This window comes from Eulemur rufifrons, chromosome 6, assembly GCF_041146395.1.
Source record: "Eulemur rufifrons isolate Redbay chromosome 6, OSU_ERuf_1, whole genome shotgun sequence".
Lineage (NCBI taxonomy): Eukaryota > Metazoa > Chordata > Mammalia > Primates > Lemuridae > Eulemur > Eulemur rufifrons.
The window spans coordinates 89,903,989-89,925,941 of NC_090988.1; the positions used below are offsets into that span (position 1 = coordinate 89,903,989).

General features: G+C 59.8%; 2 protein-coding genes across 2 annotated transcripts in view; one reads left to right on the forward strand and one right to left on the reverse strand.

Moving 5' to 3' along the window:
- MADD (MAP kinase activating death domain) overlaps positions 1-1,114 on the forward strand; it is a 41,962-nt gene extending 40,848 nt beyond the window's left edge. The window contains exon 37 of the mRNA XM_069471325.1: positions 124-1,114. Coding sequence (XP_069327426.1) covers positions 124-228 — 105 coding nt within the window. The 3' untranslated portion in view covers positions 229-1,114. The remainder of the gene's footprint in view (positions 1-123) is intronic.
- A 1,579-nt stretch (positions 1,115-2,693) lies between these two features.
- On the reverse strand, positions 2,694-20,657 carry MYBPC3 (myosin binding protein C3). Its single transcript, XM_069470568.1, has 33 exons — positions 20,633-20,657; positions 19,288-19,554; positions 18,506-18,619; positions 18,316-18,423; positions 18,074-18,222; positions 17,110-17,227; positions 16,534-16,582; positions 16,358-16,387; positions 16,133-16,186; positions 15,341-15,361; positions 14,917-15,080; positions 13,349-13,481; positions 13,093-13,095; positions 12,868-12,992; positions 12,687-12,792; positions 12,432-12,598; positions 11,609-11,774; positions 10,841-10,947; positions 10,707-10,736; positions 9,641-9,780; positions 9,326-9,406; positions 8,458-8,617; positions 7,727-7,831; positions 7,450-7,638; positions 5,755-5,889; positions 5,448-5,615; positions 4,706-4,794; positions 4,341-4,536; positions 3,994-4,133; positions 3,622-3,781; positions 3,365-3,501; positions 2,879-3,065; positions 2,694-2,704 (listed from the first exon to the last, which is right to left on the reverse strand). The coding sequence occupies exons 1-33, from the start codon at positions 20,655-20,657 to the stop codon at positions 2,694-2,696; spliced, it is 3,834 nt and encodes a 1,277-aa protein (XP_069326669.1).
- Between the last annotated feature and the right edge of the window lie 1,296 nt (positions 20,658-21,953).

Genomic DNA, 21,953 nt, shown 5'->3' on the forward strand with positions numbered 1-21,953 from the left:
GCATTTCGCCCAGAGGCCCGTGCCCAGTGTCGGGACAGGAGGTGCCCACTTGGCAGGTCCTCCACATGTGAAGGTGTGGGGATCTCCGTGTTGTTGATCTGTCTGCTTTTCTTTCCCCCCTAGGCCCACGAGATCTGCTACTCAGTGTTGTGTCTCTTCTCGTATGTGGCGGCAGTGCGTAGCAGCGAGGAAGATCTCAGAACCCCACCCCGGCCTGTCTCTAGCTGATGGAGAGGGGTTAAGCAGCTGCCCCCGCCCAGGGGACGCCTCTTGCCTCTTGCTGTTCCCAAGTGCATGATGCTGCCGTGACTGAGGCGTGGATGATGCGTGTGCGTTCTCTGCAAGCCCCTCGGCTAAGTTGGTTACCAGTTACGCGTCTGAGTGTGTCTTCGAGCACGTCTGTCGCAGGGCTAAGCTAGACCCTTCCGCCTTCTCCCTCTCCACTCCCAGAAGACCAAACTACTATCCCCTCAGGGCTTAAGTGTGTGTGTGTGTGTGTGTGTCTGTCGGGCCAGTGTGAGCCCACTACTGTGTGTCCTTGAGACGTTCGTGTTGTGGTTCCTTGTCCTTGGCATCATAACCTTCCAGTGCAGGAATCTGGCTCTCCGTCCTCTGTGATCCGGTAGGACTGGGCACCTGGAGAATCCCACTCTGTGGGGAGTGAGGGGAACTTGGGGCCTGCCTCCCAGACGAGGGGCAGGCAGGGAAGGGAAGGAAGAGACGGGGCAGCTGGAGGGAGTGGCGGCCTCCCTGCTGCCTTACGCATTTCCCAGGCTGGCAGCGGCTGCTTTGCTGCGGCCTGCCATGGCCTCCACCCCTGCAGCGGAGCAGCGATTTCCCTGTGGCCTGCCGTGCCTTCCGCATTGGAGGACAGAGTGGTCGGGGCTGGTAGAGTCCCAGGGACCGATGGCTGCTCTGCCCCAGCATCAGGGAGGGGATGGGAAAAGCCCAAGTTGGGTACACATAGCTGGTCTGCAGGCAGTACCTCCTGGCACTGGGCGCCAGAAGGGAGAGACGGCCTGGGGGTGGGCAAGAGATGATTGTAAATATTTCAGCTCCTCATTATTTATAGAAAATGTACAGCTCCGTGTGAATGTGAAATAAATGTCCTTGACTCCCCTTGGGCTGCCTGGCTGCCTTGCATTATTAAATGATGCCTCCTCTCAGCCCAGGCCTGAGGAGGGCTGTCCCTGGACTCTAAAAAGACACCTCAGGCTTGAAGGAGGAAGGGAGATGAGGTCATCCACATCCAAGCTCTGGCACAGAGGTCTCAGCTCCTGCCACCACTCTCTGGGCTTCCAGGGCTCCCAGAAAGGCTGTGAGAGGCTCCTTCCCGGGGCCCTGCAGAGGGCTGTGGTGCTACGAACTGGCCACTAGAGGGAGCAGCCGGACTGGCATTGACACCTGAACAGAGATTAATTTAGCAGTGAAAGAAATCCAAGTCCCTGGCCCTCTCTGTTCCTTGTACAGGTTATGTGTGGTCCAGAGAAGTCCTGTGACTCAGCCAGGGCCTCTCACAGGGTCTGAAGCCCAGGGCTCTGGACTCCGGGCCAGAAGCATGTTCCATTGATTGGGGAGAACTCTTACAAAGCAACCCTAGGACCAGCCTTCATGGAATTTCTATGCCACGGAAAATCCTGGTGCTCTACCCACTACAGTAAGGGAACATCTGAGACCTTCCGGCTTCCTCTTCCCAAAAGGAAATTGGTGATAGATTTAGGCTCCCTGTAGGAAAAGTGAGAACAGAGGAGGGCCCTGGCCCCTCCACCTTTCTGGTCGCAGTGTCCCGGGTGGGACAGGATTGCCTTCTCCCATGTAAGACGGGTATGCATGGGCTGTGGGCTTGTTGCTCACTGGGACCCCAAAGCAACCCAGCGTAGCTCCACTCCAGGCCTTGTGGACACACAATCACAATACTGAGATTGGGCACTGCCTCAGCCCCAGGCTGCTGTGACCATGGGCTACAGGGATCATCTGAGCACCTGGGACGCCGGTTTTCTGGCTCTGTTGCTAATATACTTTCCTCTGTCACAGCTCCTCAGTTTCCTCATTCGAGCAGTGAGTGCAGTGGGGGAAGACTCTAGGATTAATGCTTTATGAGCTTAGGGGTCCACTCGAGCCTCATGTAACCACCAGGAAACGGAAGACCTGCCCTCAGTTTGCTGTGAAGATAAGTAAACGTCCCGGTGTTTTTTTTGTGGAAACAAGCACATTGGAATTGGGTAAGAAGAGTGAGTTCTCTGTCACTGCACTGATCTTTTATTGCCCTTACACATTGGGAAGACGTGGTAGGCCTGTCCCCAACCGCCATTTCCTGAGCCCACCCCCATTTTGCCCCAGAGATCCAGGAGCTTCCGCAGGAGCCCTGAGGGCCAGTGCAGCCCCCACCCCGGCCTCCCATCATAACTGCTGCCCGCTGGTCCCTCCCCCAGCCCAGGAGACACGCTTGTACACACGTCCCACAGCAGGAAGGGGGCTTCTCCATCTTCCCTCCAGGCTCCTGGCACATAGGGCTGGCATCTGGCCGTACCTGAGACACAGGTTCCTTTGTAAGTGAACTGAGTCCACCTGTTCCCTCCCATTTCCTGATGGCTGCCCCTGGCCCAAGGGCCCGGGCTTAGCCTCTGACTGGCGCCCTGGGTGTCAGAGCGGTCTGGAGTACATACCTGGCCATCCCCAGGGAGCCAGCCTGGTCACTGGGGCACTGCAGGAGAGAAGGAGGCCATGCCAGAAAGCCAGTACCCGGCTGGACATGACAGGGTCAGTGCCCTTGCAGCCAGAGCAGCTGCTTGGACCAGGACAGCAGAGCAAAGCCCAGGGTCCCCACTGCTGCCCTTCTCTCTCCACCTCCCAGCCCCTGGCCCAGCGAGTTCCTCACCTCGCACCTCCAGGCGGCACTCACACTGTGCCTCGCCCTGTAGGTTGGTGGCCCTGCAGACATAGACACCCCCATCAAAGGGGCAGGGCTTTCGAATCTCCAAGGTCAACACTCCCTGCTTGCTGAACATGCGGAAGCGGGCGTCTTGTCCTAGGTCCAGGCCATTCTTGAACCAGGAAATCTTGGGCTATAAATGAGGGAGGGAGGCCATCCCAGGTTGAGAGGGGCCTGGCAGGCACCCAGGGGAACTGGCATTTGTGTTTCTACTCTGGGGTCTCCCACTGGAATCCCAAACTATGCCCAAGGTGTGCGTGGAGACGGAGCCCACAGTGAGTACCAAGGCCCTGTTCAGAGAGAGGAACCTGGCCCAGACACCCCAGGGTGGAAAGAAAGCAGGGGACACAGGCTGGGGAGAGGACTGCTGGCGGTTATGGCCTGCAAGCCCTGCCCCAGGGTCAGCCTGGACCAGGGCCTGAGGTTCCCTACCTTGGGGCTACCCCGGACGGCGCAGCAGAGGATAGTGGTGTAACCTGCGATGACTGAGCGGTTCACCAGGGGGCGGGTGAAGCTTGGGGCCTCGGAGAAATCCAGGGCCTTGTAGTTGGGCGGCTCATATGTGATGCCTGTTGGTGATAGCGCTTGGAACCAAGAGGGCCACACCAAGCCAGGCTCCCCTCCCCGTTCCCACTGCCTCCCTGCCCTAGCACCCCCCCACCCCCAGGGTGAGAGTAAGGGTACAGCACCTGGTCTGGGGATAAAGACAGGCTCCTTGGTGGTGGCAGCTCTGTCACTAGGACCAACCATGTTATGGCTGAAGACCCGGAAGTAGTAGCCGTTGCCGATAATGAGCTCTGACACAACACAGTGGGTGCGGCGGTAGTGCTCCAGGACGGTGAACCACTCCTGGGGGTGTGCGGGCTATGAGGGATCCGTGGGGGCCAAGGCCCCCCCCCCACCAGGGGCCTCTCTTCAACACCCCTGGCATCTCCACTCCTACTGTGGAGGGAACCGGATGGGCAGGGGAGGGGTGAGGTGGGCCCCTGGAAAGGGCAGCTTGGGCCCAGGTCTGCCGGGCCTTGGGAAGGTTATGTGGGGGGCCCGGACCTCCGGCTCACCATGGTCTTCTTGTCAGCTTTCTGCACTGTGTAACCCCAGATCTCTGTGTTGCCATCATCTTGGGGTGGCTTCCACTCCAGAGCCACATTAAAACCCCAAGCCTCGATGACCTGGATGTCCTGGGGAGAACTTGGCTTGTCTGCAGGAGACAGACCCGGCCAGATCAGCCCCCTAATACTGCCTGAGTCAGAGCAGAGGGACGCCAGGCTCCAGGGGCCCCTCACCCCCGCCAGCCGGGACCTGCCTGCCACCTTCTGCAAGGGCTCTGGTCTTGGCCCTGGGCCCTGGCAACCCAGCTCAGGGTTAGGACACTAGTGGACACAGAGGGAGGCCCAAGGCCACGCACCAACAATCTGCAGGACGAGCGTGGCCTTGTCCTCCATGTTCTCAATGCGCACTGTCACCTGGTAAGTGCCTGAGTGGGCCCGGCGAGCAGCGCGGATGAACAGGATGGTGTCCGTGGGGCTGTTGCGGATGCTCACCTCCTCACCTGCCAGGGGCTGCCCCTCTTTGGTCCAGGTCACCTGAGGCCGGGGCTTGCCCTGAAGGGAGGGACAGCTCAAGCCTGGGCTTGGCTCTCCCCATGGGCCGGCCAGCATCCTGGCCTCTGAGGCCTCAGGGTCTGGTCAGCCCCGAGACATTCCCATCTGCTGGGTGTCAACAACGCACCGGAGCCTCTCCCCTTGGGGACAGGGAAGGGGCCAGCCCTACCTGGAAAGGAATGAGGAGGTTCACAGGCTCTCCAACCTTCCTCTGGATGGTCTGGCGCAGGTGCCTAGGCAGCTGGAGCCTCGGCCGTTCTGTGGGTACAGAGTGGGTGGCCAAGCGAGGGGCCACCACAGCCCCAGCCCTGAGGAGCTCCGCAGCGCCCTCCTGTCTTTAGGCAGCGCCCTGCCCTTCCTTCAGCTCCCCGCAACCCACACGCCTCTAGCCCGCCTGGCCCCAAATGGTTTACAGAGCTGCGTCCACTGAAGCCTCTCCATACTGCTGCAAGGGGCAGGATCCAGAGAGGATAAGCAACTTGTTTGAGGTCACACAGCTAGGAAGCCACAGCCAGGATGTACACCTATGTAACAGACGTCCCGTGCTGTTCCCACCCCAGGTTGCTGCCTCTTTCCAACTTAGAGAACCAACTCTTACACGACTGTCCCTTTGTTGGGACAAGGAATGGGAAGTGGATCCCAAATGACCAATGTGACCCTGAGTGGCGTCACTGCTCGGACCTGATGACAAAGACGATAACCTACCTGTTGGAGCTGAGACACTCACAGAACAGGGCTTGGGGACTATGGCCTGTATTTTCCCTGTTCTAGAACTGGGGGGCTGACATAGAAAAACTTGTACCCTGAGCCTAGGGCACAGAGGAAGGGTCTACAGGACTGTCCCCACCTCCACTGGACACCACCTTGGGAGTCAGTGGCAGGTCTCGGGACTGTGTGTGAGGGGCACTCACGCAGTATCTCCTGCACCGTCACAGGCTCCTGGGTGGTGACCGGGCCTCCAGGCCCCGCCACGTTGTGTGCTCGCACTCGGAAGAGCAGCCGGGCCCCCGTGGGCAGGTCCTTCACCAGTATCGACGTGCGCTCCGTCAGCCCCTGCAGGGCAGCCACCCACTCCGAGCCTGGGGGTGGGGACGGGGGAGGCAAGGCCACAGGCCGTGTGGGCATCAACACCCCATCCCCACTGCCCACCCCTCTGATGGCTGTCGGGCCCAGCAGGGGACAGGTGGAAGGGTGGTGCTGCGGGCACAGGGCACTCACAGCCCTCCTGGCAGTACTCCACACTGTAGCCGTCCAGGCCTCCTGCTCCCACGCGCTCTGGGGGCCGCCACTTGAGGGAGACCGTGGTGTCAGAGACGTCGTCCACTGCCAGGTGGGTGGGTTCGCTGGGGGGACCTGGGCAAAGGAGAGGTCAGAGAGGGGTCTGAGCGAGTGTGGGCAAGCTGGAGATCCACGCCCAGACCCTCCGCTGCCCGCTGGTCACACAGGGAGGACTTCCCCTTCCGCTGGCTCCGAAGCACTTGAAGGAATGTTTTGGTTCCAGTAAAAGACAGGTCTCCAGACTGGGTTAAAAACAAAGAGCAATAGCAATGACAGGTTGGGCATGGTGGCTCACGCCTGTAATCCTAGCACTCTGGAAGACCGAGGCGGGTGGATGGTTTGAGCTCAGGAGCTCGAGACCAGCCCGAGCAAGAACAAGACCCCGTCTCTACTAAAAAATAGAAAGAAATTAGCTGGACAATTAAAAATATATATAGAAAAAATTAGCTGGGCATGGTGGCGCATGCCTGTAGTTCCAGCTACTCGGGAGGCTGAGGCGGGAGGATTGCTTGAGCCCAGGAGTTTGAGGTTGCTGTGAGCTAGGCTGACGCCACGGCACTCACTCTAGCCAGGGTGACAGAGTGAGACTCTGTCTCAAAAAAAAAAAAAAAAAAAAAAAAAATCAGAAACAGCAATGACAAAAGAGGCACTCAAATAGGAAAAGATGGCCAAGACAGCACAGAGACGCTTGCAGGGAGCTCCTGTCAGTGGTGTAGGAAATGCTATAATGGTAACTTAAGTAAAAAAAAAAAAAATTATTCTAAAACATGAGCATTTCCTGGCACTGTGTGATTAGGTGAGTTGACTAAGATGAGCAAACCAAAAGTCAGTCCTTAAAAAGAGAGGCCGGGACCCTTCTCCCCACAGGCACCCCCTGCTTCCTGCCGTCTCCCCAAGCTGTGCCGTCTCCCTAGGCTCAGGGGTTCCTGTGCCTGCCCCTTCCACAGACAACTGCCCCCAGACTCACACACCCTGGTGGGGGCAGGTGTCCCTCAGGAGCCCTGCCACACGCTCAGCATCTGTTCTACCCGTCAGCCCCCATGGTACAGATGAGGAAACCAAGGCTTCCAGGAGAGATGACTCCAGACGGCCTCTTGGGGACGATGGGGCTGGCTCTGCAAACCACGTCTCTGAGTCTTGGTCCGGGACTCTGCACAGACAGATGCCCCCGGACTCCTCTGGTACCCACTACCCTTGCCCCATCCCACATATGAAAAACCCTGGGTTGAAGGGAGTGGGGAACGGGGGACAATTAACACCTATTGAGCACCTGCTGTATGCCAGATGCCCTGCCTGTGTCATCTCATTTCATCCTAACAGCTCTATAACATAGGTAGTGTGGTTATCCCCACTTTGCAGACGTGGAAAGTGAGGCTCCAAAAGTAAACCAGGGGTCAGGGTGGTGTGAATCTCAGCTCCATCCCCCTACCAGCTGGGCCATCTCAACCAGGTCATTTAACTTCCCTGAGCCTGTTTCCTCATCTGTAAAATGAGGTAGATTATCCCCAGTTGAGGATTAACGGAGTCCGTGGACATAAATGTCTCGTGTGCCAGCCGTCCTCAGAGCAGCTGCTGGTATTGGGGCCGCCTGACCAGGGACGGCGCGGGTGGCAGTGCCAGGCCAGACAGGCTCACCGATAGGCATGAAGGGCTGGGAGGCAGGGCTGGGCCTGGACATGCCGATGGCATTGACTGCGTAGACGCGCATCTCGTACACCACGCCCTCGATCATGCGCCGCGCCTCGTGGCTCAGTTCCCGCAGCAGATCAAAGTTCAGCCGCATCCACCGGTAGCTCTTCTTCTTCTTGCGCTCCAGGATGTAGCCTGGCGTGTGGGGAGGCGGGAGCTCTGGTCTGCGGCCCAGACACCCCCGCCCCCTGCCCTCGCTCTGTCCCCCGTGCCCTCGGCTCACCCAGGACTGGCTGCCCGCCATCATAGGCAGGTGGCTCCCACTGCACTGTGCAGGAGTCCTCGCCCACGTTGCTGATCTTGGGGGCCGCAGGGGCATCTGGTACGTCTGGGGGGGATGGGGTGGGCCCACATCAGCCCTGCCCGGCTCAGGGCCCTGGACAACGTTGCCCGCCCCCTCGCCACCCCAACCAACTTCTACAGGCTGTCCCCGCCACCGCCACAGCCAAAGCAATCTTCCTAGAAGGCATTTCTGATCACGTCACCAGCCTGCAAGCAGCCCTTTACGGCTCCCCACATTCACCCATGTCCTAGGTCCGATCCTCTGCGTCCTCGCGGTCCTCCACTTACACAGAGTTGTTCTATCCGCTCTCCACACCCAAAGGCCCTTCACCCCTGCACGCCTTTGCACACACTGTTTCCTCTGCCCGGGATGCCTTCCCCACCGTCTTCTCAGCCTCCTCAAGGCTTCACCCCGAGGCACAAGGGAGGCTCCATGCGCAGCGCTCCCACGGCACTAGCTCATGCACAGCAGTGGCACAGGAAATCTGCTAAATGTGTCCGCTTCCATCGCCCCCTAAAGCAGGGCTCTTTGCAGGCAGAAAAACCCATCCTGTTGTCCAGCTCAGACAGCACGCCCTGTGATGTCTGTTGAGTGACTGAATGAGCGAATGGATGGGCCCTCCCTGGAGTTGCCCCTCTGTGTTCTTTGTCTTGGACCCCGGCCAGCCTCACCGATGACCTTGACTGTGAGGTTGACCTGGTCCTCGCCCACGGGGTTCTTCACTGTGACAGTGTAGACGCCCTCGTCTTCCTTCTCTGCCCCCTCAACTGTGAAGATGCTTCGGTCCTTGGTGGTCTCCACACGGACCCGGCCCTCGGTCTCACACAGCAGCTGGGAGGGAGGGGGAGTTGGGGCAGGACTCAAGTCAGAGCCCAGAGGCCCCTGCAGCCTCTGCAACAGCCAAATGGCCTGAGACGGAACGGAGCTCAGCACAGGGTCCACGGGGGGCCACATAGCCTGAGGGAAAACTGCACCATGTGAGCATCTTGTTCAAAAACCTTTATGTAGCACCTGCCGGGGGCAGCGCTCAGGGCAAGGGGCTCAGGCTCTGGCTCTAGCTTTGTCATGGAATCTCGGGTAATGGCCTGTCCTCTCTGTGCCTCAGTTTCCCTGTCTGCTGAATGGGGATAGCACGACCACAGAGAGCTGTTGTGAGGATCCAGCAAGACCCCAGGTGGGCAGGCCTGCAGGAGAACCAACACCCTGGGCAGCCACACTTACCAAAAAGTGCCAGGGAAACCCACTCCCTAGTTGGGAGGAAACACAAAGTCAAGGTCAGCTCAGGAGGAAGGGAGCCAGGGAGTAGCCCAGTCACGAGAGCTTCCTGGCAATGTGGAGGGCGTCAACACCCCTGTGGGGGGCCTGTCAGTTACCTGCTCTGCAGTGCACCTGCCTGAGATGTGAGGGCCCCTGCCTGGGGCAGGAACACACCTGGCCAGGTGTGGCACCTCCATGGAGACCTCGCCCAGGGGTGGACACCAGGTGGGTAGAAACAGACAAAAGACAAACGAGCCGTGTCCTGACTTCAGCCTCACTCACCTTCTTGTCAAACACCCACTCGTCGCTGGCACCTGCATCCTCTGGGGCATCGGGGGCTGGCCTGGCAGGGGCCTTACTCCCCTGGGAACAGAACAGGAGGGAAGTAGGGGGAAGAGGGGCTGACTCAGCCCGAAGGCCCCTCTGTCTCTCCTTCCACGCCCCTCCCCCACTGCCCACCTTGCCCTGGTGTCCCCGCAGCCAGCTGTGGGCCTGCACATTGGGGTGGGCTGGGGCGTGGAGCGGGTCCCAGAACTCCTCAGCTGGTCCCGCACACTCATTTTACAGGGGGAGAAACTGAGGAGGCACCCGCAGTACCTGTGTGATGGCCTTCTGCCAGATCACAGTGGGGGCAGGGTCCCCAGAGATAGGGACATCCAGGCGTAGCTTATTCCCAGCCACAACCACGATGGTATCTGACTTGCGGCCGGGGCAGTCCAGGTGGATCTTGGGAGGTTCTGGGGGGAGATGACAGGGGGGGAAGATGGGACGAGCACGGGTCACCAGGCAGGGGGCCACTAGGGGATCCATGTCCCCGGTTGTTGGTTTTATTTTTAAAATTTTATTGACACATAGTTTATACATGGTAAAATGCACAGAGGTGAGCACAGTCTGATGAATTTTGACAAATGCATACAGCTGTGTAACCACTGAGCCAGTCAAGGGTGAGAACATTTCCATCACCCCAGGAAGTTCTCCGGGAGGTTTTTGATATTCAGGTCACCTACCATAGCACCTTGCAAACTGTGTTTGGGGGCACACCAATGGCCTGCCAGAAACAGATATGTTGGGAACCCACCCGGGGTTAAATGAAGTGAAGCATTTCTTTATCGTGAGATTTTTCAGAGCTTTCACATGTTAATGCACCTTCTGCGTCAACAAGAGGTGGATCAAATGTTCAGTGTCTCCCAAACTGACTTCACCACAGAACCCTTTAAAACTGGGTTAATAATGCTAAGTGAACCCAGTTCGGAAAGTGCTGAGCCTGGAGCATGCCTCAGCCTGGACTGTTCTCCTGAGGTTAGAATCCTAAAATGTTTGACTAAAATTTAATCTAAAAGCAGGAGTGATACTTCCACAAGAAAAGACATAATAATAAAACTTCCCATCTGTGACACCATTTGACAGCTCTGACACGTCACCTCATCTTTGTAACCATGCTGTGGAGGAGGCACTGTCAGAACCCCCATTTTACAGATGACGAAACTGAGGCTCAGGGTGATTATAACTGGCCCACGGTCGTGAGTGGCACAGCTGGAGCTGGGCCTCAGGGCCCCGTCCATGACCCTGCTGCTCCCTGTCTGCGAGTGAGGGGAGACACGGCCGCGGTGGGTTGCGGGGAGGTGGGCAGAGCCGAGGCGGCACGCAGGGCCCCGAGACTCACCCTGCCTGGGGACAAAGTCAATCTTGACCTCTGCAAGAGAAGGAAGAGCAAGTGACACTGGGGCCAAGGCAGGGCCCAGGGACAGGGACTCCTGGCCCTGCCGCCCCCACCCACCCCGTCCGATGCAGGCTCACCCATGAAGTGGAGCTTGGCGGACAGGTTGCAGGCGAAGCCCTCGGGCACAAAGCTGTAGTCAGCCTCGTCGGCAGGCGTGACGTCGTCAATGGTCAGTTTGTGGACCCTGCAGGGCAGCAGTGGCTCAGGGGACCCCAATGACCCCACAATCAAGGGGCCCTCACCTTGTCCTGGCTTGGTGGTGTTCCAGTTTTTAATGATGTTTTATTTTCCAATTTTCCAGCTCCCTCACATGTTTTCAGAGGTAGGCAGTGTAGAAGTGATTTCTAGCCCAAAGCGTCCCCGTGGCTGGGCTCTTGGAGACTGGACAGGGGCTGGGGCTCACTAATCTCTGTGAACTCGGGCCCGGCACGGCCGGCCCAGATGCTCCGGGGATGAGCAAGAGGGTAGGAGAGAGAGCGAGGGCCTCCGGCCAGAGCCGGCTCCGGGGCGCCTGCCCTGCCCTGGTCACCGGCTGGGTGGGGGCGGGGGATCCTGACCTGTCTGTCTGTCTCCCTGCTCCTCTCTGTCTCTGTAGCACCGTCCTTCTCCGTCCCTGACGGACTCCCCTTCCCTGCAGGTTTCTCTCTCACCATGTATCTCCATCTCTCTATGACTATTTTTCTCTTTCTCTTTGTCTTTCTCTCTCTGTCTCTCCCTCTGTCCGTGACTCTAAGTCTCTGTCCTGTCTCTCTCTGTCTCTTTCTCTCCCTGTCTCTATCTCTGTCTGTCTCCCTCTGTCTCTCCACGTGTCTCCGTCTCAGTCTCTGCCTGCCCCGCACACTCACCGCCCGATGTGGGACACCTTTATGCGGCTGTCGGGCACCAGCTCCTTCCCGTTCTTCAGCCACACGCCCCGCACATTCTCATCCGAGACCTCGCACTTGAACACGGCCTGGTCCTTTGCGCCCACCGTCAAGTCGGCGATGCTCTGGTACACCTCCAGCTTTTTCTCTGGGGGCAGGGCAGAGCCAGTGAGCTCGGGAGGGTGCGTGGGCGTGGGCGTGAATCCCTGTGGAGAGCATGTGGGCTCGTGGGCGGCAGTGTGCCCGTCTGGGTACGTGTGGGCACGTGAAAACACGTGTGACGTGTGTGTGCCGCATACACAAGGAACCTCAAAGGTCAGGAGAACAGGGAACATTTACCAGGCCCAGCTGACCCTCCACACCCGCTGGAGTGGTCGCCTCAGCACTCTCATTTTTTTTTTTTTTTTTTTTTTTGAGACAGTCTCACTCTGTCGCCCGGGCTGGAGAGCAGTGGCGTCAACGTAGCTTACAGCAACCTCAAACTCCTGGGCTGAAGCAATCCTCCTGCCTCCCAAGTAGCTGGGACTATAGGTGCAGGCCACAACGCCCGGCTAATTTTTCTATTTTTTTTGTAGAGACGGGGTCTCACTCTTGCTCATGCTGGTCTTGAACTCCTGACCTCAAGCAATCCTCCCGCCTCAGCCTCCCAGAGTGCTGGGATTATAGGCGTGAGCCACCCTGTGCCCGGCCTGGTACTCTCATTTTGGAGATGCGAAAGGGGAGGCTCTGGGAGTCAAAGTGACTTGCCCAAGGTCACACAGGCCCGACCCCTCTATGAGCCCCCACCCCCGCCCCCGGGCCTCACCCTGCACGATGAGCTCGGCCAGTGCCTGGCCCCCACTGGTGTGCAGCGCATAGTGCCCGGCGTCCTCCAGCGTCGCCTCGTTGATGATCAGGTGGTGTCTCCGCCCATCCTTCTTGAACCGGTATTTGAAGGTCTCCTCCCGGGTCAGCTCCACCCCATCCTTCAGCCTGGCCGGGTGGGTGTGCAGCAAGCGCTGTGGCCTCCTCTGGGCGGATGCCCCCAGCCCCGCCCACCCCCCCTGCCTGTGACACTCACCATTTGACCTGGGCCCCCTCCTCAGACACTTCGCAGTCAAACTCCACCCGCTGCCCCACCATCACCAGCTGGTCCTCCAAGGGGCGCGTGATCAGCACGGGGGGCTCTGTCCAGGCAGGGAGAGCGTGAGCCCCCTGCGGCCAGCCCCTCCCCTCCCCAGGCCCCCGGGTCCCGGGCCCACCTTTGACGAAGAGCTCCGTGCTGCACTTCTCGCCGCCCACCACGCACTGGTAGGCCGCGTCGTCCGCCAGCGAGCACTGGCTGATGGTCAGGGTGCGCTTGGCGCCCACGGACTCGAAGATGTACCTGGGCGGGGAAGTGGCGGACAGTCGTGGACGGACCTCCTGGCCCTTGGTGCCCCAGTGCAGCCCCCATGCCCCACCCCGAGGCGTCCAGGGGGACTTACTTGCTGTGGAGCAGAAAGGGTCATTGGAGCGTTCCCGACGGAGGCGGCAAGACCGAGAGGAAGAGAGAGAGGCAGAAGCAGGAAGATGGGAAATTAGACCCGGAGAGAGGAGTGGGGAGACACAGAGAGGTGGGGACCCAGAGCCAGAGCCACGTGCGGGGAGAGAGAGGCAGGGAGGCAGGCGGCAGGAGCAGCCCTCTCCCGAGGGGTCTCCCACCCCCTCAAGGTCCCAGGGCCCCTCCCCGCCTCGGCGCACCTGCCGCTCATCTGGATCTCCTGTCCATTCTTAAGCCACTTGACCTCGGCGTCAGGGTCAGCCAGCTCCACAGTCAGCCGGATCTTGTGGCCTTTGCTCACCTGGTAGGCCGGCTCCAGCTTCTTCTGAAAGACTGAGCACCAGCCCTCAGCCCCTGGCCACCACGGCCCGTAACCTCCTCCCCAGGGCCTGGCCACTGCCGCTGTGGCAGGGCCTCCCCACCCCTCTGAGCCTCCTGCCTCCACCTCTCTGTGTCTCCCTTGTGTCTCTGTTTCCTTATCTCTGTCTAAGTGTCCGTCCTTGTCTGTCTCTCTGCCTCTGTCCTTCTGTCTTCCTTGGGGCACTCTCCACGCACTTAGCTCAGGGGTAAGGTTAGAGGCTTCCAGAAAGATGGAAGCTTGTAGGAGAACCAGGGATGGGATAAATGTACCTTCTCTCCCTCTGTTTCTTTTTGTTTGTTTGTTTGTTTGTTTTGAGACAGGGTGGAGCACAGTGGCGTCATGGTAGCTCGCTGCAACCTCAAACTCCTGGACTCAAGTGATCCTTCTGCCTCAGCCTCCCAAGTAGCTGGAACTACTGGTGCCTGCCACTACATCTGGCTAATTTTTATATTTTTTGTAGAGATGGGGTCTTGCTGTATTGCCCAGTCTGGTCTCAAACTCCTGGCCTTAAGTGATCCTCCCGCCTTGGCCTCCCAAAGTGCTAAAATTACAGGCGGAAGCCACCCCACCTGGCCTCTTTTTACTATATTACTATCACTCCTACTGTGAGATGTTCCTACCCTCAGTGGCTCCGTCTGCCTCACCCGGCCTCCATCTGCTCCTCCTGAGTCACCTGCAGGCCTTTGCTTGGTGTCCTCTGGGCCCAAAAGTTCGAGGGTTAACCCAGCGGAACACGTGCAGCATCAAGGGAACTCCTGACTTACATGGGGGCCCCAGGCAGGTCAGGGCCAGGCCATGAGCCATGGGGCAGTGGGGGCCTGGTGAGGGTGAGTCCGGCGGGGGTGGGGTAGAGGGCCAGGGAGCCTGAGGGAGGTCGGCAGGGAGGGACTAACTCTTCTCCCCTTCCATGTGAGTGCGTGTGTTCCGTGTGTTTTGGGAGGGGCTCGTCCTCCAGGCCTCTGCGCGGAAACTGACCCCTCCGTTCAGTCGGCGTTTAGGGGGCACCATGCTGGACTCCAGGAAGACTAACTAGGCTCTGCTCTTTTCCCCAGCTGTGGCTCTCTGGGCTTCGCTGGCCTCTTCCCTCGTCCTTTGGGCGTGGAAAGGTTAACTGGGCTTCATTTCAGAGGACGGAAGAGAAAAGCCTGATTGTTGCCGGGAAGGAGGGCTAAGCTGTGCTCCGTCCTTTTCCCTGCGGTTGACTCTGGCCTAACGCTCGCTGTTGTCCTTTTCCGTGCGGGAAGCGGCTAACCTGGGCACTCCTTTTTTTATTCCCATACAAGCGGGTGGCTAACGTGGGCTCCTCTTTCCCGTGTGTCTCTGCGCTAAACTGGACCGGTTGTCCACGTACGCGGACGCAGGGGCTAACCCGTGCCCTCTGCGTGCCCACGTCGGGGACGGGCCAACCTGTGCTCTTCTTCTCGTCGCGCTTCATGCCCTTCAGCCTCTTGAGCATGCCGCGCAGGTCGGTGACGCCGTGCTGGAAGGCGATGCGCTCGTACTCGGACGGGGGCGCCTGCCGCAGGATCTCCCACACGTCCTCCTCCGCCGGCGCCTCCAGCTTCGAGTCCCTGCGTCCCGCAGTCCGTGGGGGGGGGGGGCCCTCAGGGGATGCCCTGTGGCCCGGGGCAAGACTGCAGCGCCCCCTTCCCTGGGATGGGGCTTCCTGGGCCCGGGACTGAGGAGCCGTAGCTGCCCTGCCCCTCTTCTCCTGCCCTTCTGGTGGGCCAGGTGTGGGGGCCAAGGGGGCTTAAGGGGCACTGGGGCTAGGGAGGGGTTCCTGGCTAAGTAGGGGGGGTGACCAGGGTGCTGGGCTATGGTGGGTACTCACCGCGGGGTCCGGAAACTGCTGCTCCAGGTGGGGCAGAAAGGGCAGTGGACACATTAGTGGTCTGGGCACCTCCCCACGAAGACCCGGGACCCCACCCGTGGGCCTTCCCCTCCTCCCTCCTGCCACACGTGCACCCCCTGCGTGCACAGGGCACCCACGATGCGCCGGAGGCACTGTGCAGCCCCCACATCCACTGCCGCTCCTTCGTCCTCCTAACCCCGACAGTCAGGTGGGTATCGGGAGATCCCAAGGCTCAGAGACTCGCCCCGGTCAGTGGGAGCCTCGCCCCGGGCTGTCCGAGTCTCTCCCCAAACCCTGGCAGGGACGGGCACAGGATCCCGAAAGGGTGAGCTCTGCACCCGCCAGCACCCTGCTGCCCCCAGCACTCGGACCCCATTTCTCACTCTCGGGGCCGCAGCAGCATGAGCCATAATGGAATGGTCGGGGGAGAGGGCGGGAGAGGACAGAACAGAAGTCCTCTCTGTCCTCTGGTTGGGCCAGACTGGGTGCACAATTCCTGCAGCTTTGGGGACCCTGGAGTCCACTGAGGTGAGTTATTGCAGAGTCAAGTGTGGGGTGCCTAGGGGGACACTGTGAGGACGGTTGTTCACAGGACATAATGTCTGCAGAGCCCTTTAGCTCCTCCCCGCACTGAGATCACCCACTTGGCAGACGAGGAAACCGGCTCAGAGAGGGTGACTTGCTCAGGGCCACATGGCTGGAAAAGCACAGTGCTGGGATTTGAAACTGCGTCTCACCACCTCCCCCAGGAGCTGCCAGCCAAGGACTCACCTCTTCTTCAGCAGTGAGCTAAAGTCTAGAATCCCAGTGTCCTCGTGGCTGTCACTGTGGAGAGGGACCCCAGTGAGGCTGCAGTGGAGGCACTGGAAGGCCTGGGGGCAGGACGGGGTGTGGGGTGGAGCGGGAGGAAGAGACACGGGCCAGACGGGGCTCCCCGCCCCCTCTCAGAGCCCCGGAGGTCTGTGTGTGGTGCAGGGGGGGGCCGGGGAGGGGTACCTGATCCGCCGACCGCCTCCGGCCACGCTCCTGTGGGGTAGACTCAGTTTCCTCACCTGCCCAGGGCAGTTTGCTCTCCCCCACCCCCCAGTGACTTCAGCCCCCAGCCCCGACCCCAGGAGCCTCAGGCTCCAGCGCGGGCCTCCCCCAGGCCCTGAGGAGAGACGGCCACTCACGTGCGGCGGAAAGCCTCTCGGAGGTCCAGTTCTCCGGGGCCAATGGCCTCTGGGTTCAAAGAGGGGGAGGAGGCAGGGAAGGGGGCTTCAGAGGGGGCCATGCGAGAAGCCTTTCCCTGGGGTCCCTCAGCACCTGCAGACTGCTCGTCCATGACCCTTGAGGGTGAGCATCTGCCCCAGAATCCCACCTTCTCTGCCTTCCCAGGGGTCAGGCACCAGGGAGGTGGGGCAGTTTATGGACCCCCGTTTGGTCTCCTGCTCGTCTCTCAACTCACCCTCCACCTGTCCTCCAGTCCTTCAGATGGTGCCAGGCTCTGTGCCAGGAGCCAGGGACACCAAGACGATGAGACAAAGTCCCACCCAAATGAGATCTGGACTCCGTCATGAGGCCTCCCCCAACCCTGGAAGCCTCCGTTGACTTCTGTCCCCACCTTGTGCACACAGTGTTGGGCACATGATCAGCACTGACATCTGGCCAGACTAGGCAGCTCCCTCGTGTTGGGAAATGGGGGCAGTGTGGGGGACGAGGACCCACGGGGCGGCCGAGCCCAGGACAAACATCAGGGCCCTTCTCACCATGGACGATGAGGTTGAAATTACAGCTGTCAAATTTGTCCTTGGTGGACACCTCGCAGCGGTAGCCACCAGCGAAGGTGGCCTGGGCATCGGTGATGTGCAGCTCAAACAGGTAGACCTGTGTGTATGGTGGGGGGTGTCAGGGGAGACCAGGGGCCAGGAGGCAAGGCTCTTCACCCCTAAAGGGGACTGGGAGTGGCAAATACCTATCAACCTCACCCTCCTGGTTTAGTTAACCCATACAGAGATTTTGTGTAGAGAAAGGGGCCCCTTCTCAAGACCCAAGACTGCCATCTGCTGGCACATGATCATGATAAAATACAAAGCTGTGATGGTTACAAGGCAAATGGCACCTCTACAAGATGAGGCGCATTTGTGCAGTGTACAGCCTGCACAGCTGAACACATTGGTCCTGCCCTGCTAGAGGTCCCCTTGTCTGGCCCAGGACTGTGGAAGGTTGGGAAAAGCAGAGGCTGGGAGTCAAAGCACAAGGGGACTTAAGGCTTAAGGTTCTAGGCCTGGCGCTGAGTGACCTTGGAGCAGCCCCTTAACCTCTCAAGTTTTGGTTTCCTCCTCTGTATAATGAGGAATTTTTGGTTCTGGTCAATCCCTGAGGGTCCCTTGAGGTCTGACACCCGCCCATCCAGGGGCTTTACAATCTCACTAGCTGAGGCCCTCATGCTTCATGGTGTCCCCCAGCCTTCCTGAGCTCTCTGGGCCCCCAAGCCTTATTAGGCCCCCTTGAGACTGTCACATTCTCCAAGTTCCCGAAGTCCCCCGGAACCCCCCTGGCGGCTCACCGTGCTCCCTGGCCCCCTACCTGCCTCCCGTCTCCCTACGCCCCTTCCTTGCACCTCCGCGTGCCCCCAGTCTCATGGTGCCCCCTTGCCTCTCGTGCCCCATGCCTCCCAGGAGCTCTCCATGTCCCCTGTCCACGTGTCCCCACCACCCCAGTTGGACCCACCTTGCTGGCCCGGTCATAGCTGTCATGCAGCTGCAGGTGTTGGCCCACCTTGCTGCTCAGGTCCACCCACTTGCCCTTGAACCACTTGACCATGGGTGGTTTCAGGAGGCTGGCCCCGGCCACGCGGGCTGAGAAGGTGATGCTGCCGCCTGTGGAGAGAGGTGACAGGCTGGGCTTGAGGGGTGCCCTGCCTGCTGACTTCCTTCCCACCTCAACCCTGGGGCACAGCAGCCCACACTCACCCACAGTCACCTCGCCATCTTGTGGCCGCATCACGAAGAGGCCGATGGGGTCCTCGGGGGCTCCAGGGCACCCAGGCACAGGGCCACTGGGGGCTGCCGAGCTTGACCCTGTGAGCAAAGAGGCCTCGGAGACCTGCCTGGGACACCCCCTACCCACGGACCCTGTCCCTCCCTGCCCAGCCCCTCTCACCTTCGGGACTTGGGGCGCTTCCTTCCAGTTCAGTGGCTGGGGCCAGGGCTTCTCCAGCGGCTCCAGTGGCCTCAGCTGGGGCAGGGGCTGGGGCTGGCATGGGCTCTGCCTTCTCTGGAGGGGATCAGGTGGGGGTCATGGTACAGCCTCTAACCAGAGACCTGACCTGCGTCTCTCCTGAGCATCAGCCCCGTGAACCCACCGCCTGTGAGCAAACTCTTGCAGCCACGTCTGTCCTCCTGCTGCCAGGCCACTCTCAAAGGTGGCCCGTGCTGAGCCAGGGGGCCAGCCTGCATCTCACCTTCTCCTCACCGTCACAGGCCACCTGTGCCAACGTCCTGGTGCATGTGCCCCGAACAGCTCTGGGTCCACCCTGCTCTGCACCCCCAGGCTCCGGCTTCAGGCCAGCCCCCAGGCTGGGCTGGGCCCCTCCTCGCCCACACCTCCCGGGGCTTCCCTGCCAGCACACGCAGCCCGCCAAGCTGCCATCTGTGTGTGGGTCGTCTCCCCGGGGAGGTCTCCAATGGGAGGGTGGGGTTGTGCCTTGCTCATCTCTGAATTTTCCCGCCTCCACAATGGCTGGAACAGGCCAGGGAGGCACATGGGGACACTCAGAGAGGTCATGTACAGAAAGGGGGAGGGCATTCCTGGCCGAGGGCAAGGCCAAAGCAAGGGCAAGAAAGTGTGAAAACACCTCCTGTGCCCTGGGCAGATGGAGAGGTGGCTGGGCTGCCCCTTTGCCCAGAAGCCCAGACCTCAGGGAAGGCTGACCAGGATCTTACCTGCCTCTATGACCTTGAGGTCAAACTTGACCTTGGAGGAGCCTGCGATGACTGCATAGGACCCCTGGTCGGCAGGGCTCACGTCCCTCACTGTCAGTGTGTGCCGTGTGCCCTCGGCTGCCAGGAGGTACTTGTCACTGGCTCCAATGTCGTTGCCCCCCCGCTGCCAGCGCACCTTCACTCCTGCCCGCTCTGTCTGGGCCTCGAATATGGCAGGGCTGCCTGCGGCCACCTCCATGGACCGTGGCTTCTTGCTGAAAGCTGAGACTGGAGGCCCAGATGGAGGCTGCAGCGGGCCCTGGCTGGACCGTGCACCCGCCTTTGCAGCCCCTCTTATTAAATACTGTGACAAGCACTTTCCACGCACCACCGCTTGTAACACCCCAACAGCTCTACGGGGTGGGTGCAGTCATTATGTCTAGTTCTCAGAGGAGGACACCGAGGCTCAGAGAGGTTAAGTGGCTTCTCTGAGGTCACACAGCCAGTGGGCAGGAGAGCCAGGGCTGTGGTCCTAACCTCCACACAAGACTTTTGTTAGGTGTGTCCCCTGGATGCTCCACCCTCCCTGTCTAGGGTACCAGTGACGAGCCCAGCCCCCCTGCCGCCCACCATGGGGGCCCCTGGCAGGGCGCAGGTACTCTGGTGACTTGGAATGTGGCTAAATTTGTCCAGGGCTGAGAATCAGCAACCGAGATAAAGCTGGCCTGGGAGGCGGAGGGGGATGGGGGCCTGGATCCCTGCCCTGGACAACCTTGGTGAGGGCACAGCCCAGGACCAGGCCCTGGGCTGTGATTCTCTCTGCCCTTGGCTGAGACTCAGGGGCCTCTTGACTGTTCTGTCCCAGAGCAGAGGGGCTGTGTCACCCTCCACATGGGGCCACACCACTACAGGCTCACAAAACAGATGATATTCCGCAGCTGGACCCCACCCAACCCCTCCCCGCAGACCCAGAGAGCATAAGGACTCCCCCGAGGGTGCTCAGTGAGCTTGGCTCACGTCTGGAGTAAGCTCAGCTCCCGTCTGCAAGAACCTTGCTGCAGGAGAGGGGATGCGGGGAGGGAAGCGGTTCCTCTGTGTTCTGAGAATGCGGTGATGGCCCTGGGCACTTCCTGCCTTGGCTCTGTCCCCTCTCAGTGGTCCCTGACCCTGAGTTACCCTCAGTCTCATCAGAGGGATGGGAAAAAGAAACTGAGAATCAAAAAAGGACCCAGTAGGACCACATCCCTGTCCTGGGGCTCAGAGGCCCTGTCCTCAGCAGCCCCCTCAAGAACTCCCTCCTAGCCCTCCCCCCAACTGTAGACACCCCCAACCCCACACTCAGACCCAACCACAGGCCTGGAGCTACCTGGCTTCTTCCCCGGCTCAGGCATCTTGAGAGAAGTCACACGGGGTATCCAGCAGGCACAGGCCACCCAAAGAGGGACTGAGCGGGGTCCTGTCCATCCCACTATATATGGGGGCCTCCCCCCTTCCCAGGCTCTGCTTATCTGCCTCCTGCCCGCCACCTGCTAAATATAGACAAATTCCAGAGAGCTGAGGTCTCTCCAGGGAGAAGGTAGGGCCTCATTGTCCCTGGCTGGCTCCTGTCCCTGCTCCCCCCCCCCCCGCCCCCAGCTTTCCTCCCCAACCCTTGGTGAGCCTCAGGGGTACCCCAAGTCCTGCCTGTATGTCTGTCTGATAGCAAATTGTGTGGTAGGAGTGTGCCAGGCCCATAGCCCTTAGACTAACGGATCGAGAGCACCCCTGCCGGCAGTGTGGGCAGTGCTTGTGCCCACAGACCCTGGGGCCGGGCTGCCCCTGTGCCTGACCCTGCCATTCCCTTAACCTTGCAGCACCTTGGTTTCCTCATCTGTGAAGTGGGGCTGGTGGCAGCAGCACCCACTGCATGGGACTGTTCCACGTATGAAGTGGGTTTATAAGTAAATGCTGAATCCGTGTTTGCTCTTATTACTTGGCCCACGCCATTGCAGCTCAGGGCCTGGGGCTGGCTTCATGCTGTGGAGTCCTGGGTGGGCTTAGTCCAGGGCCAGGTGGGGAGGAGGCAATATTGGGGGCTGGTGTCACCCAAAGGGAAGGGCTGGGTGAGCCTGCAGGTGAGGGCATCGGGGCGAAGCTCTAAATACACCCCAAAGTGGAATGCAGAAGCAGAGCTGGCTCTTGCGAAAGTCACAAGGATCAGCACAAAGATTAATGCCAGAATGTTCTGAATCCTCTCATTCCCCTCCCCACTGTTCCTCTGTGACCTCTTGCCTGGCCCCCTGTGACTGGATCCCGCCCTTGTCACATCAGTTGCTACAGAAAGAAACAAATTACATGTGACCCACTCCCAGCCACACCCAGTCTTAGGAAAGGTCCTTTATCCCCCACGGTGAGAAGGGAGAATTTCTGCACACAAGCACTTTCCAGGTGGTCCAGACTTTCCATCTCTTTAAACACTGAAATTTATTATTTTCTGCCATTTTAACTACTTTTAAACCACATCACCTGCTTCTGAGCCTTCTTTAAGAAAAGACACTGAACACCATTTAGCCTTCCTGCAGCAGGGCTGGGCAGCATCACGGTGGGGCCCGTGCAGGGGTGTTCGTCGCTATGACAACCGTCCCAGAATCTGGGTTCTCTGAGGTCTTCGACTGCTCGACTGCTTGGGGGAGTTTCCTAACTCCCCA

Excerpts from the sequence above, each read along its gene's own strand:
- MYBPC3 (XM_069470568.1), bottom strand. The coding sequence starts at position 20,657 with ATGCCTGAGCCGGGGAAGAAGCCAG. Across the intron at positions 12,793-12,867 it reads CACGGAGCTCTTCGTCAAAG|AGCCCCCCGTGCTGATCACG; the intron begins GTGGGCCCGGGA and ends CTGCCTGGACAG. Across the intron at positions 7,639-7,726 it reads TGGCGGGCAGCCAGTCCTGG|GCTACATCCTGGAGCGCAAG; the intron begins GTGAGCCGAGGG and ends CCCACACGCCAG.